At 40.2% G+C, this 15,663-nt stretch overlaps 1 protein-coding gene across 1 annotated transcript in view; it reads right to left on the bottom strand.

The window, feature by feature from the left end:
- The window catches only part of PLXNA4 (plexin A4), a 588,990-nt gene that overhangs the window by 548,791 nt on the left and 24,536 nt on the right, over window positions 1-15,663 (bottom strand). Inside the window, exon 2 of the mRNA XM_044679013.1 lies at window positions 9,827-10,009. Coding sequence (XP_044534948.1) covers window positions 9,827-10,009 — 183 coding nt within the window. The remainder of the gene's footprint in view (window positions 1-9,826; window positions 10,010-15,663) is intronic.

The following is a 15,663-nucleotide window of genomic DNA, read 5'->3' as shown; positions in this document are numbered from 1 at the left end:
TATATACCTAAAACCATCAACAAGCATTATATGCAATGGGGATAAATTAGAAGCCTTCCCAATAAGATCAGGAGTAAAACAAGGATGCCCATTATCACCTCTATTATTCAACATAGTACTAGAAACAGTAGCAGTTGCACTTAGAGAAGAAAAAGAAATTGAAGGTATCAAAATAGGCAAGGAGGAGACTAAGCTATCACTCTTTGCAGATGATATGATGGTCTACTTAAAAAATCCTAGAGAATCAACTAAGAAGCTTGTAGAAATAATCAACAACTTTAGCAAAGTTGCAGGATACAAAATAAATGCACATAAATCATCAGCATTTCTATACATTTCCAACACACTAGAGCAGCAAGAAGTAGAAAGAGAAACACCATTTAAAATCACCCTAGACTATATAAAATACTTAGGAATCTATCTACCAAAACAAACACAGCAATTATATGAAAACAACTACAAAACACTGTCCAAACAAATAAAACTGGATCTAAACAATTGGAAAGCCATTGATTGCTCATGGGTAGGACGAGCTAACATAATAAAAATGACAATTCTACCCAAATTAATTTACCTATTTAGTGCCATACCTATCAAGCTACCAAAAAACTTCTTTACTGAATTAGAAAAAACTATAACAAATTTCATTTGGAATAACAAAAGACCAAGAATTTCAAGGGAAAAAATAAAAAAAAATGTGAAGGAAGGGGGCCTAGCAGTACCAGATATTAAACTATACTATAAAGCAGCAGTCATCAAAACAATATGGTACTGGCTAAGAGACAGAGAGGAGGATCAATGGAATAGACTTGGGGTAAATGACATCAGCAAGACAGCGTATGATAAACCCAAAGAGCCCAACTTTTGGGACATGAATCCACTATTTGACAAAAACTGCTGGGAAATTTGGAAAACAATATGGGAGAGATTAGGTCTAGATCAACATCTCACACCCTACACCAAGATAAATTCAGAATGGGTGAAGGACTTGAATATAAAGAGGGAAACTATAAACAAGTTAAGTGAACACAGAATAGTATGCTTGTCAGATCTGTGGGAATGGAAAGACTTTAAAACCAAGCAAGAGTTAGAGAAAATTACAAAATATAAATTAAATGGTTTTGATTATATTAAACTAAAAAGCTTTTGTACAAAGAAAAACAATGTAGTCAAAATCACAAGGGAAACAACAAATTGGGGAAAAAATCTTTATAACGAAAAACTCTGACAGGGGTCTAATTACTCAAATATATAAGGAGTTAAAGCAATTGTATAAAAAATCAAGCCATTCCCCAATTGATAAATGGGCAAGAGACATGAATAGGCAATTTTCAGGTAAAGAAATCAAAATCAATAAGCACATGAGAAAGTGTTCCAAATCTCTAATAATTAGAGAAATGCAAATCAAAACAACTCTGAGGTATCACCTCACACCTAGCAGATTGGCTAAAATGAAAGAAGGGGAGAGTAATGGATGTAGGAATGTGGCAAAATTGGGACATTAATGCATTGCTGGTGGAGTTGCGAACTGATTCAGCCATTCTGGATGGCAATTTGGAATCATGCTCAAAGGGCTATAAAAGAATGCCTGCCCTTTGATCCAGCCATACCATTGTTGGGTTTGTACCCCAAAGAGATCATAGATAAACAGACTTGTACGAAAATATTTATAGCTGTGCTTTTTGTGGTGGCAACAAACTGGAAAAGGAGGGGATGTCCTTCAATTGGGGAATGGCTGAACAAACTGTGGTATATGTGGGTGATGGAATACTATTGTGCTAAAAGGAATAATAAACTGGAGGAGTTCCAGGCGAACTGGAGAGACCTCCGGGAACTGATGCAGAGCGAAAGAAGCAGATCCAGAAGAACATTGTACACAGAGACTGATATACTGTGGTAAAATCGAATGTAATGGACCTCTGTACCAGCAGCAATACAATGACCCAGGATGATTCTGAGGGATTTATGGTAAAGAAAGCTACCCACATTCAGAGGAAGGACTGCAGGAGAGGAAACATAAGAAAAACAACTGCTTGAACTCATGGGTCGGGGTGGACATGATTGAGCATGTGGGCTTGAAACTACCACACCAATGCAACTACCAACAATTTGGAAATAGGTCTTGATCAAGGACACATGACAAAACTAGTGGAAATGTGCATCGGCCATGGGTGGGGAGAGTGCGGGGGGTGAAGGGGAAAGTAGGAGCATGAATCATGTAACCATGTTAAAAATGATTATTAATAAATGTTTAAAAAATTATATTAGTTCTGATACATGTAAAACCCAGTGGAATTGCTCATTGGCTATGGGAAGGGGGAGGGAAAGAACATGAATCATGGAATCATGGGAAATCATATTCTAAATTAATTAAATTAATTAATTTAATTTTTAAAAATTATATTAATTCCAAGGCAGAAGAGTAGTAACAGCTAGGTAATGGAGATTAAGTGTCTTGCCCACAGTAACACAGCTAGGAAGTGTCTGAAGTCAAATTGGAACCCCAAACCTCCCATCTCTAGCCCTGGTTTTCAATCCACTGAGCCACCCAGTGGTTTTAATTATTCAGGCCAATGCTCCCCTCCAACCAAGAAGAGAATCTATAGCAATATATTAAGTATTGCTAGTATGATAATTGATAATATGTGTAGATGTATTACAGGCAAGTTCAACATTAGGCAAACAATATTTGCCTAAATGACTAAAAACAGAGAGAAATAGCCCTGAATTATACTGAAGGGGTCAACGGCCAACTCCTGTTTCAAAGACCAACACAATGCATTGATGTTTCTGGTTATTTCAAGATATATCTTGGAATTCTTTCTAAGATCTCCAACTTTGTTGCATACTCATTCAAAATTAATGTATGCTGTTGAAAGTTTCTTTGGGGTTTTAGGGAAAGAAGCACAGGTGGGCATCATACAGTCACAAACCACGAACCCCCACTCTCCTTGAGATGTAATTTATCCTGTCAAGTAGGAAAGACACAATTATAAAATAAAAAGGATGTTCACACCTCCAGGGCATTTCAGGATAAGATATAATGGGTCGCACAGCATACCAGAGATCTACCTCATGTCTTAGTTTAATACCAAATATCAGGTTCTTGGTCAGCATTTGTCCTAACCTATGTCCACAAGAATAGGGAGAAAGCCTTTGACCGATAATTCTGGTTTCTCAAAGCTTTGCTAGTGAGATCCAAGCCCTGTTTGGTCCCACTAAACTGGAAGGACATCAAGCGTGGGCCTAGCCATGGACTATGTCTGCTGCCTGATGACCAATAGAGCTATGACCAGAGGGGCTCCTGTCCAGCACTTTGCCCACTAGATGATACTATTTTTTTGAAACAGGTCATGGCAACCCAGAATGCCTTTCCTTAAGAACATGAAGAGTCTGGGATCTCTATGGGTTTAGGGTTCTTAGCTCTGGAAATCTAGCGAAACCTCAGAATCCCTTCTCCAAATCACATTTTTCAATGAATAAAATAAATCCATGTGATGACAAAGGAAATATACTTATTAAAATACTTAAAAGGCAAGTTCTTGGGCTGCAGATTAAGGACCTCTGATACAGGCGCACTCACGTAAGTGAAAACAAAGACAAGAAGTATTGAAGACAAGTAGAGAGAGAAGCTAAGAGGTAAATAGACAGAAAGATGTCCAGACAGATTGTTCAGAAAGAAAGATTTAAAATGGATGGAGGCGAGAGAAAGCCTCTTCTGAGGCAGGATAGGACCAGTGACTCCTCATTCAATATGTCAAGGGTTTCCAGATAAGCTCTGCAGACCCACCTGCAACCAATGAAAAGAATATTTTTCCCCCTTAAGATTTTTCTTTTCAACCAGAGGTTGAAATCTTAACAGGTCGTGCCTTCTGCCTAAGGACCCCGCAAAAGCTAACGTCTGTCGCATTGATATGGCATATCTCTAGTATGCACATGCTTATAAAACTTACCTTTTGAAACTGGCTGCCAATATCGTCTACAGCATACACAAATAAAACAAAATAAAAAAAAGGGCATTTAAATTGGTAGTTCCCTGACCTTCTCCCCCCACTCTCCCCATGTAATGTGCGCACAGTCTGCAAGAAATTATGGTAATCAGAAACAAGGCAGAAATGATTAGGATGTACACCTTTCAAACATAATCAACAGTCAGCAATTTGAGGGCTGTCCTCAGAATGAACCTGGATGGAGCGTAGCTTCTGGACCCCTGAAAACATCTACTGAAACCCCCTTACCCTCAGACCCATACACATGCCCACTTACGCCCACACTCGCCACTCCAAGTCCCCTGTCACACTGCAGAGAGCTCTGAAAGGCATTGGATAAGCACAGGGGATTATTACAGGGTTCAGGGAAGCCAACTCTGTAATTATGGCTGCAGTGTGATTTCCATTATTCTAACCCCCTGGTTTTCAGCAGCTCACGAAACTTCCTGCAAAATTCTCTTCAGCATGAAAGCTTTTCACGCCTGGTCTTTTGCCCAAAGGTGATTTGGGGCCCGGTAACCTCTGGGAAAAGCAGGCCTGAGTTATTACAAGGGAGGGGAATAGAGGCTGGTGGAGGGGGTGTGAGATCCTATTGTTTAGGGGAAAATAAATAAATAAACTTGCTACTTTCATTTTTTATTATTTCAAACAACAAACCCAAGGGCCCAGCTTTCCGTTCCCAACTCAGATGGTCCCTTAGGGGGTTCTGTGCTGCCTGGACACATGAACTATGGCTGGGATTTGGCAAAATTATTCAAAAGCACCACCTCTCCAAAGTTTTGTGGCTGAGAAGACCACGTTTCCCTCTCCAGGGTACTGCTGCTCATTTGCCTCTATGTGGCCAGGGGCTCAGCTCCTTCCCATCAGCTCTGTATGACTCCACTCCTATCACCCTGGAAATTAAATGGTGAAACACTGAAAAACTGTAAAACTCAGATAAATATAATGACAAGCAATGAATACAGAAGCCTGAAGATGAATCACACCCTTCGCTTCCTGCTAGAGAAGTGATGGACTTCAAATCCTGAATTAGACGCGCATATTTGGAAGTGGGGAATGTGGAGATTTGTTTTGCTGAACTATGAGTATTTATCATGAAGGTTTGGAGGTTTTGTTTTATTGTTCTGTGAGAGGGGGGAGGATGCAATGGGAGAGGAAGAATGAATAACTGTAAAAATATTTTTAATTAAAAAGTAACTTTTTAAAACTTTTTTTTCATTTTGCACAATAATATGTGTATAACTCAAATCGAGTTACTTGCCAGCTCTGAGAGGGGGGAGGGAAGGGAGGAAGGGAGACAGTTTGGATCAAATAACTTCAAAAAACTTAGGTGAAAATTTCTTATTCCATGGAATTGGTAGAAATAAAATATCGCTATAAAAACTATTTTTTTTCTTCTCTCTTTTTACCCCAGCCCAAAAGGAAGTTAAATCTTTGACTGAGAGCAAAGTCACCCACATAAAACTACCAAGATTTTGGGACTATGAAAATGCCAAGATCCTAATGACTCTTTCTGTGAATGTCACCATTCTCTGCAAAGCTGACTGACCTTCAGAATAGCTCTATGAGCCACAGCTCTTCCCCTAGCTTTTCCAGGAAGGCCTTGCTCTCTCCAGAATTCTGGAGATTTTGATCATGGCTCTTCTAATGACTAATCATTCTCGCACCCACAATCACATGCAGTCTTTTGATGAGTAAGATGATGTTGCTGACCCAGTTCCCTGAGGACAAGGGCTCTGGGAATCTTTTTTTCCAAGAAAGAAAGGGCCAACCAGTCTCTCGTGTCCAATTTCCTTTGAGAGCAACTGGAAGAGTCTTCAATATGGCAGACTGGGATTAGGGTCAATGTGGGATCAATTGATCCAATCCAATCCTATAAACATTTATTAAGCACCTACTACATGTTAGGCACTGAGCTAAGAACTGGCTTTTCTCTGTGCTAAATAACTGGCCTCCAAGGGCAGTGAATCCTTAATAGTAGCCTCATTACTTCTTCTTCTTCTTCTTCTTCTTTTAATTTTAAACCCTTAACTTCTGTGTATTGACTTATAGGTGGAAGATTGGTAAGGGTGGGCAATGGGGGTCAAGTGACTTGCCCAGGGTCACACAGCTGGGAAGTGTCTGAGGCCGGATTTGAACCTAGGACCTCCTGTCTCTAGGCCTGGCTCTCAATCTACTGAGCTACCCAGCTGCCCCCCTCATTACTTCTTAATCATTTAGTCCTTCCCCTCCACCCCAGAACCCAGCAAAATACTTCCTTTGTACATAGTAGGCATTTCATAAATGTTTCTTAAATGAACAAATTCTCTAAATAACAGAGATAGTTCCAATTTACATCAGAGGACAGAGTCCATTTAGATCTTGCAAGTTAGTTATTGGTAGTAAATGAGGAAGTCTTTCAGCCTATCAGAATCAGTTTGTGCTTGCCTGATAGTTCCCTTGAGTTAAAGCACTTTGCAGACTGTCCTGCCTACCTGGCCAAATATGTCCTAATTGTACATTATATATTATGCTTTAAAAAGTATTTATACTTTAGCTCACTTGGCCAACATCTAAAATACAGTTAAGAACCAGAAAAAGTCAAGTTTAAAAATCTATTAAGAGTTGAAATAAATGTTTTAAAAGTCCATTTGCTAAAACTCAAGGCAAGTAGGCAAGTCCACAGGCCCTCATTTAAATTCCATTCATTCTTGCTTTAAACAGAATTGGAACAAGCTTGGTTATCTGGTTTCCCAGCCCTGTAGCAGTACAAGGTTAAGGACTAGACCGGTGATTTCTTTGTTATAATGAACTCCAGGGTGTGGAACTTCCTCTCTCAATGGAGATCAGCAACTAGTCTGTAACTCAAGAGATTTAGAGAGTGGCCTGGGTCACGTGGCTAGCCCAGGGTTACCCAGCCCAGTATGTGTCAGAAGCAGCAGATTCAAAGCAATAAAATAGGGTACAGGCTGGAGGAGAAGAGTGCCACACACAGACAACAGAAAGAAGGTACCCAAAAGAGTGGGACAAAGACGGATTACAAAAGGCAAATCCATCAAATTGAATCATCCAACTCAAAGAGTATAATAATCTGGGGACCTTTGATGTAGGAGCAAACAGCCTCATAACACTTCCATTGCTCCTGAAGGTGGTACCGCTGTTTTTCAATATAATATAATAACTGATGTTCATAACAATTAACAATCAAACTTAATAGATAAATTATATTTGGTATATTTTGTACAGAAGGTATAGAACTACGGTGTAGCATTTAGACCTTCCTAGAAAAAATGAAAAACGGTTTCTGGAGTTGCCTGGGGAAAAAAGTATCTTTAAGGAACATCTCATTGCTCCATGATTCTGGATAAATGAGGCCCTAATGCACACCATTTTTGCCCAGAGTAAGCAGGGAACAACCGGCATATATTTTTGCCCATCTACATTTTCTTTTATAGGAACCTACATGAGAGAGAGGCACCTTGACTCTATTCCTCCCTTCAGCTTTCTGTAGTCTGTATTACATAAAATGACCTTGACCTGGCTACTCCAGAATGGAATAGTCTGTAGCTCTATATGATATATCATATAATGTCCCTGAGAATTTGCAGAGTGCGTTTCTCCTCTGGAGATCTGTGGTCACAGCCCGGGCATACAGTAGGGGAAAAGGAAGCAGCATAGAGCATCTGCTTTGTGTCAGGGAGTATTGTTTCACTCTCGCCTGATTTCCCCTCATTTCTAGCATATCTCACTTCTCCAATTGCCTTACTGTGGCATGGAGGTGACTCTAGGCTTCCAAAGCCTGTGCCAACAGAGCCCTGGCAGGCCCTACCAAGCTGGGAAGGCTTCAAGGACAGGCCCAGTGAAAGAGAGACTGTTCGTCTATCATCTAAAAAAACAATTTCCCTGTGTAGGGAGAGGCTCATCACCAGACAGCACCAGGTCACAGTTTCTTTTGGGTACTGCCACTCATGAAACACGGAGGCCACACAATTTCTGCAGAAGTATGGTGTACACACCAGTGAAATGACAGGTTTTTCAAAGAATCACAATTGCAGCCTTTGCAAAACAAGCATTTCTTGAGCTCCACATGCAGTCAGAATTTTCCTTGGCAGAGACCGCAGTTCAATTTTAAGCCAACAAAAGGGGTGCACATTATATACAGTCATGAAAAGGCTTAGAAGCCAATTTAAGGGGTCCATGTCATACAACACGTATAATGTGGTATAGGCCTACCTCATTCAGCTGCAGAGCTGCTAATAAACCACCACAGAACTACACAGGTTGTATTTGGTAGTGACAGGATTCTGGCACCACTCAGTGCTCCCTCACCAGAGATCTTCACTGCTATGGCATCACCCACATCCAGCAAGTATCAATGGGTTTACAATAAAAAAGTTGGATATAAGGTACCCCTAGGGAAAGCACAAATCCCACTGAGAGCTCCCTAGCCTTGATGACTCCTGCTTGCACCACCCCCATACCAACCCTACACATCCCTACATATTTCTCATTCAATGCCATAGCCCAGAGAGCGGCCTGACTCTCTCCTTAGCAGCTCCAATGTTTCCTACACCTTCCTCGCCATGCCCTTATTGGAAGTCTAGGCATTCCCATGTGCATCTGCCAACTCATTAGAGTCAGAGACACAGGGGCCCCATCAAACGATTGCACTCACAGAACTTCCCCTTTCAGTTAACTTCTGACATCTCATTGCCTGTAGCCAAATGTAGAGAGCATGCTCTGGGTTCAAGGAAGGAGAGAGTAAGACATCAGGGGTTATTGTATGCCTGCTGAGTGATGCCCACTTCCAGCTCCCAAAGTGATAAAGTTAGGATTGTTTTCTCACATCAGGCCCTAAGCAGGAAGGGACAGTTTTACATCCAGAAGGTCACCACTGGTCATTATTATATCAGCTCAGGCCAACCTCTGGCAACCAAGTAAGAAGCATAAAAAGATCAGACCCTTTAGTGAATCTAGTCTAGTCCTATGATCCTGAACCTATTTCCTGATTGGGTCCATGTTTTATTGGGGTTGCCCAGATTCTACTTTCCAAAGGTTTTCCCCAAATCAAGCCTACCACTAGTTTTTCCTTCACTCTTCTTGGGTAGGAGGCAAGTACTTCTTTGCTTATCTCAAATAACTCACACAAGAAGGAAGGATCAACAGAAATTGTTACTATGCAAAAAATTAGGCACACATAAAATAATTCTACTTCCAGGATCCATAACTTCATCAATGGGCTATCCCACCCACCGATTCAGATCAAAACCACCTGTCCCAACTTGTCATATTTTAGCAGATGTTCTTTCTGAAATGTTGGGGGTGGGGGTAGAATCAACACCTGGTGGCCAACCTTTTTCTATTCATATAAAAGAGGAAACAAATAAAATAAAGACAGCAAAATAAGGTATTCAGGGCTTAGCTATGTTAGTGATGCTATCAGAGCCCTCTTCTATCTATGTATTTGCCAGTTTTTTTCTTCATCTCTCTTTTTAACCACCTGGTCCCAAGCAACACTTTTCTCTCTGAGACTGACAGTGCTCTCCTTTCAATCATTCTTCTTCCTTAACAACATAATAGATTGCCAAGTTTTGCTCCTCCTCTACTTCTCCATAAAAGACAAGGAAACAATCAAAACCATTCAGGTACTTTAAGATCAATTTCTTGACTCAAGGGATCTATAAAATTCCATAAGACACAAACAAGAAAACGTTAGGACCTTAGGTGTCCCTAGGAAATAAGAAACAGAAGCACAGGCTGGTCAAGGGAATTTCCTGAGGTCTCACTGCAGTTCAGTTGAAGAACTAAGAATGATCTCATCCCAAACCACAGAAATGCCCCATTGGCAAAATTCCTACCTTTTTCAGCTTGCCACTCTTGGTGCCAACAAAAGCCAGTGAATGCTCCTTGTAAACATAGGCAATGACTGAAGTCATCCGGTCCCTGTCCTCCGTGAAGATGGGCATGCCACGTACCATCTCTGAAACGCCGAGTGGTGCATTCATATCCAGGCCACAAAAGTTATCATCAATGGTTAAGAGCTGAGGATAGCAAAAGAAAAAAAATTAGAGGAAATTAGGGTAATAAAAGAGTATAGCATTCCTTCCTTCCTTTCCCCAGTCTCATTAAGCACCTTTCAGCTGCCTAAAGTATCTGTCAATCATTCTTATCCCCATCACCATCATCATCATTGTCACCACCCTCCAAAGGAACTGTAAGGCATAGAGAGATTTCAGTCTTCACAGGTGGTGGGAATTCATGCCCATATGAAATCATAGCTCTTTCTCTAATATTAAAGTAAGTTCTTTAATATGGTTCATATCCCACTCATCCAGGGCAGGAGGATAACATAAAAAGATGATCCTTCTATCATGTGTAGGCAGCATACAAGACCAAAACATGAGGCTGGGAGTCAGAGTGCATGAAGAATGGGAAATTATATTAGTTAAAAGTCCAAATCCAAAAAATAAAAAAAAAAATAAAAATCCAAATCCAAATCCAACAGCATGAAAGGAAGTACAGAGAACTTATTGTCCCAGTCTTCTATTTTCATTCAGTATTAGCTTATGAATAAGAGAAGGCTTTCAAATTCAGTGGAGTAAAGGACTGCTGTGGGGTACTCAAAAGTCCTCCACTTGGTTCTAGCAGAAAACACTCTCAGTTCCCAGAAGTCCAGAGTTTTTAGTTCTAGTTCTGTCACTGAGGTGCTATGTAATCTTAGGAAAGGTAATTGTCCTTTCCATACATCTAATTTCAGTTCTTTAAAAGCAAGGAGAAGTATCTCAACTTTCTATTGGGGCCACCATAAAAATTACTGAGATTGTGTGGGTAAAAGTCTTTGAGTTCCTCAGGGAGAGGCGTGAGATAAAATACAAGTTGTCATTTTTCAAAAAACTTTCAAGAGAGCCAAATGAAAAGGCATCTGGAGAACAGCAGGTGGGATCCTGCCAACAGAGCAGTGTGACATTAGACAACTTGATGCTTTCCAAATTCCCAAGCAAGGTTCCTTCTTAACACACACACACACACACACACACACACACACACACACACACACACACACACACACCCCTGAGTGGACAGGCTCCCAGAAGTTTATATGTTGAGTAAGCTTAGGTAGGAAGAATTTCCTACCAAAACCCTCTTTGTGACCTACTCCTTACCAATATAATGGAAAGAGAATTTCTTTGCAAACTTGTGACCTACTCCTTACCAATATAATGGAAAGAGAATTTCTTTGCAAACGTTGGAGGATTTTTCCGAGATTGCAAGGAACATATCCAATTTCCCCAACCACCATCCCAAAAGTGACATGTTGAAAACTAGGGAATTTTCCAAGAGACACTATGGATCTTTCCTTCAAAATCAGGAATTGAAAAATTGGAAAAAAGGAAGAAAAGGGCAACGGTGGAAAGAGAAGATGAGTGGTTAGGGATAGTGATTAAGTATGTTGTGTCACATAATGGAGAGAGCCCTGGCTTGGGAGCCAGAGGAACCAACTTTGAGTCTCGATTCTGCCATTATTACAGAGCAAGTCAGTTAGCTTCAACAAACCTTTTTTCTCATCTGTAAAATGAAGGGGTTGGGCAAAATGAAATGCAGAATTGGTCCCTCACAGCTCTAGCTTTCATATAAGAGGAGGAAGTGGTTGTTGACATAGGCAGGCCAACACTGACAGAAAGACTAAGTCTCTGGATGGAGAAGTCATTCTTACCCCTTTCCACAAAGTAAGACCAGTGTCTCAACTCCAACAATATTAACCCTAGACTGCTTCATAGAAGGCCTGTCACATCATGTCTGTGTTCTTCTCTCTTCTGTAATCCAAATTGGTGGATTGGAATGATTCTTCACATTGCATATAAGGGAAACTGAGGCATGAGGCAACCCTGTGTCTATATCCTGAAATCTACCTTCTCCAGAATTCCATTATGAGTGAATAAAGGGATTGAGATCCTCACTTTCCATCAGCTTGGATAATGCAGTACTTGTAAAACGAGAATAGTATATAGAATATTGCTTTAAACTCTCAGTTCCTCAAGGTCAGGGCCTCAAGGATTTGTGCATCCTACACAGTACCCAGCTCTGTATTCTATAGGCATCCTGTAAAACATTCATTGCATCAAAGGAAAGCCATCTGTCAAAGCTCAGGACTGGCAGCTCAGAACTGTACAAGTCTTCTTTTCCCGGTTTCCTGAGCATCTTTTTCCACAAGATCCTCTGGAACTTACTGGGCTTATCTGGGCTTCCATTTTTCTGAACTGCACAATAGAGATAATAGCTCTATATTTGCTACTTAGGTGTGGGGGAGGAATGAACGAAGTATGATAGATGAGTACCTATACCTGGATTGATGTAGGGGCCTGCCACCTTTCTGAGACAGAAAAAGACAAACCTTCAACGTGGAGGAATTTCTTACAATAGATTGGAAGCAGCTAAGTAGTTCAGGGAATAGAGTGGCAGGCTTGGAGTCAGAAAGACTCAACTTCTTGAGTTCAAAACTGGCCTCAGACACCATCTAGGTGACCCTGGGAAAGTCACTTAATCTTGTTGGCCTCAGTTTCCTCATCTGTAAAATGATCTGGAGAAGAAAATGGCAAACCATGCCAGTATTTTTTGCCAAGAAAACCCCAAGTGGGGTCTGAAATGTGGGACACGATTAAAAAATAATTGAATAAGTAGCATTCCTGAATAGAACATGGGGATGAGAGGCACCAGGAATTTGTACTATTCTTCTCAGGAGGTAGGCAGGCCAACTCTGATAGAGAGTTGAAAAAGGCACCAGAGAGACAGCTAGCATGAGGTAAGAAAGGGCAGAGAGCTAGATTTGGAGTTGGGAGACCTGGGTTCAAATGCCACCTCTGATGATTGCTTGCTATTTGACCAAAGGCAAAGACATTTAATGTCTGAGCCTCTGTTTCCTCATCTGTAAAATGAAGGTAATAATACCTATATCATTTCTCTAAAAAGTCTGTTATAAGTCAGTGCTTTTTCAACCTTGGAGTGCTATAGGAATGTATTATTGATATTACAAAGCTAAGAGGTCATAATTTGATATTGCCTAACCTTTTTCTTAGGAAGAAGCATCATGAAGATCTGAGTTCAAGTCCCACTTCTCAAAAATACAGACTGTGTGACGCTGGGCAAGTCACTTGACCTTATTTATGCCCCAGAAACTCTTTAAGCCTTTTAATTTCAGGAATACATATCATTCTGTCTTGGTAGAGAAATTTTTCTCACTTGAAGGTGCCCTCTACCAATAAAATCACAGATGAAGTTCAGACAAAACAAAATCTTTCAGTAATTTAGTTTCTTGCTTGAGAAATGGGTTGGTTGAACTAGAACCAGTGACTTTCAAATGTTTTTCAGAGTTAGAACATTTCATTTGAAACAGAATTTTAGAGAAACTTTTTGGTGTTAGAAAACAAAATCGTTGTCTTAATGCTGAGAAGTAAACAATAAAAGGACCATTTTTTTAAATGCCCTCAAAGCTTAAAAATTATAGTTACGGGCATCATTTAATGTCCCTTCCAGGTATAATAATCTGATGCTCTGATTACCCAAGTCAATCAGAACCTGCATTATATATAATTTTATCTTTGTTCACCTCAACATCAACCCTCCCCCTTCAATAAATTTTAAATTCCTTCACCCCAGGAAATGTTCCATTTTTATCTTGGTATCTCCAGCTATGACTATGTAATATATAGTAAAGGCTTTATAAACACTGGTGAAATTGTTGAGAATTGAGGGTCACCCACTCATGGGCTTCAATGTAAGAAAAATCAATAGACCCAGGTCCTACAGTCTCCAGGGCATTCTGCTTCCATCAGCCTGCCCTGGGTCCTGCTGTTGCTTGGTCAGTGCTGGCCTGGCTTCACAGGATTTTTTCTAATTGCTAGAATACATGGAGGCATGCCATGCTTGATGCCTAATGCATTTCCAGGACTGATAACAGAAGCTCCTTGCCCTGGAGGTCACCTTTAGGCGATTTCCTCACTGTCGATCACTGTCTAATAGGACATCTAGAAGCATACAGTTCATCATGGAGACGGATAGAGAAAACTTCTTGCAAGTTGCGGATATCTTCCATTTGCAAAAGATAGACAGGAATGCCTCACTCAATTCTGAAAGCAGTTCAGTGAAAGAGAGGAAAGAAGGAAGGAAGGAAGGAAGGAAGGAAGGAAGGAAGGAAGGAAGGAAGGAAGGAAGGAAGGAAGGAAGGAAGGAAGGAAAGGGAAGGAAGGGAAGGAAGGAAGAGAGAGGGAGATAGAGAGAGAGACAGAGAGACAGAGAAAGACAGAGAAAGACAGAGAAGAGGAATAGCTTAAAGAAAGTCTGGGAAATAAGTAGACAGAGTTGAGAAAGATGAGCATACCAGGCATGAAGGACAGCCTAAGAAAATGCCTGGAGTCTTATCAGATACATGATTAAGAATAAGCTATTTAACTTGTCTGAGCCTCAGTTTCTTCATCCATAAAATATAAGATGATAATAATTCCTATTTCTTCATGGAACTTAAGATGTGGAAAAGAATGATTTGAGAATGGGAAACACACTAAACCTGGAGTCAAGAACACCTAAGTTTGAAACTCACCACTGGTATTAGCTGTGTGGTGACCACAGGCAAGACATACTTCAGTTTCTTTATCTTTGATATAATGGGGACAGACAAAACGACCTCTAAAATACCTACTGCCTCTAAATCAAAGATTCTATGATCCTGCCCTAAGCCTCAGTTTCCTCATCTATAAAAGGGGAATAATACCTATCTCTTAGAGTCAAAGTGAGGCTTAAATGAGATAATATATGTAAGAATACTAGGAAAACCATTGAATGCTATGTACCATCCTTTTTTTCTTCAATGAGCTTGCCTCACAAAAGCCATGTGAGGAAGATAACACTAGTATCATGGTCTACTTCATAGGTATGGACTCAGAAAACTTACGTAATCTGTACTTGGAAAAATGAAAAATGTTTTTAATAATCCCAAATCCCTGGAGCAAAGACTCATCTCTTTAAATACGAATGTTCTCCCAGTCATGTTGTTGATTACAAGTCTTGTGATAACACAGTCTCTGAGCAATTGAAGTTATAGAAACCCCCACAGGACAATGGACAGATGTATAGCAGACACACCTAAACTGTAATGTTTTCAGGGATGATCTATACACAAAAATTAGTTTAAGGATTGTCACTAAAGAAATGTACCTTCAGAAAAGAATGACAATAGGTGGCTGGCCAGAGTGTTCTTTTGTTACCCAAAACCATCAATGTTTAATGAATATGTGTGAATTGATTTTTTTATAAAAGACTTATAGAACAGAGGTTCTCAACCTTTTTTGTGTCATGAAGTCCCTTTGGCAGTCTGGTGAAGCCAGTGGACTCCTCGGAATCACGTTTTTAAATGCATAAAATAAAATCCATAAGATTACAAAGGAAGCCAAATATATTGAAATCTTTTTATTGAACATTTTATTGATTTTTTTTAAGATCCACAGGTGCAAGATTAAAACCCCCTGACCTAAATGTAAGGCTTCAGCAGATTAGGCAGCTCCAGAATGGAGAACAAGATTACCGTAGAATGAGAGCACCCTCACATCATGGAGAGAGGACCCACACTCACAAGATCCCAGAACAAATATGGAACTACTACTTTAAGAATAATATGACACAGTGGATAGAAATCCAGGTCTGG

The sequence above is a fragment of the Gracilinanus agilis genome, chromosome 5 (assembly GCF_016433145.1).
Source record: "Gracilinanus agilis isolate LMUSP501 chromosome 5, AgileGrace, whole genome shotgun sequence".
In the NCBI taxonomy this organism is placed as follows: domain Eukaryota; kingdom Metazoa; phylum Chordata; class Mammalia; order Didelphimorphia; family Didelphidae; genus Gracilinanus; species Gracilinanus agilis.
This window is presented reverse-complemented; position numbering and strand designations above follow the sequence as displayed.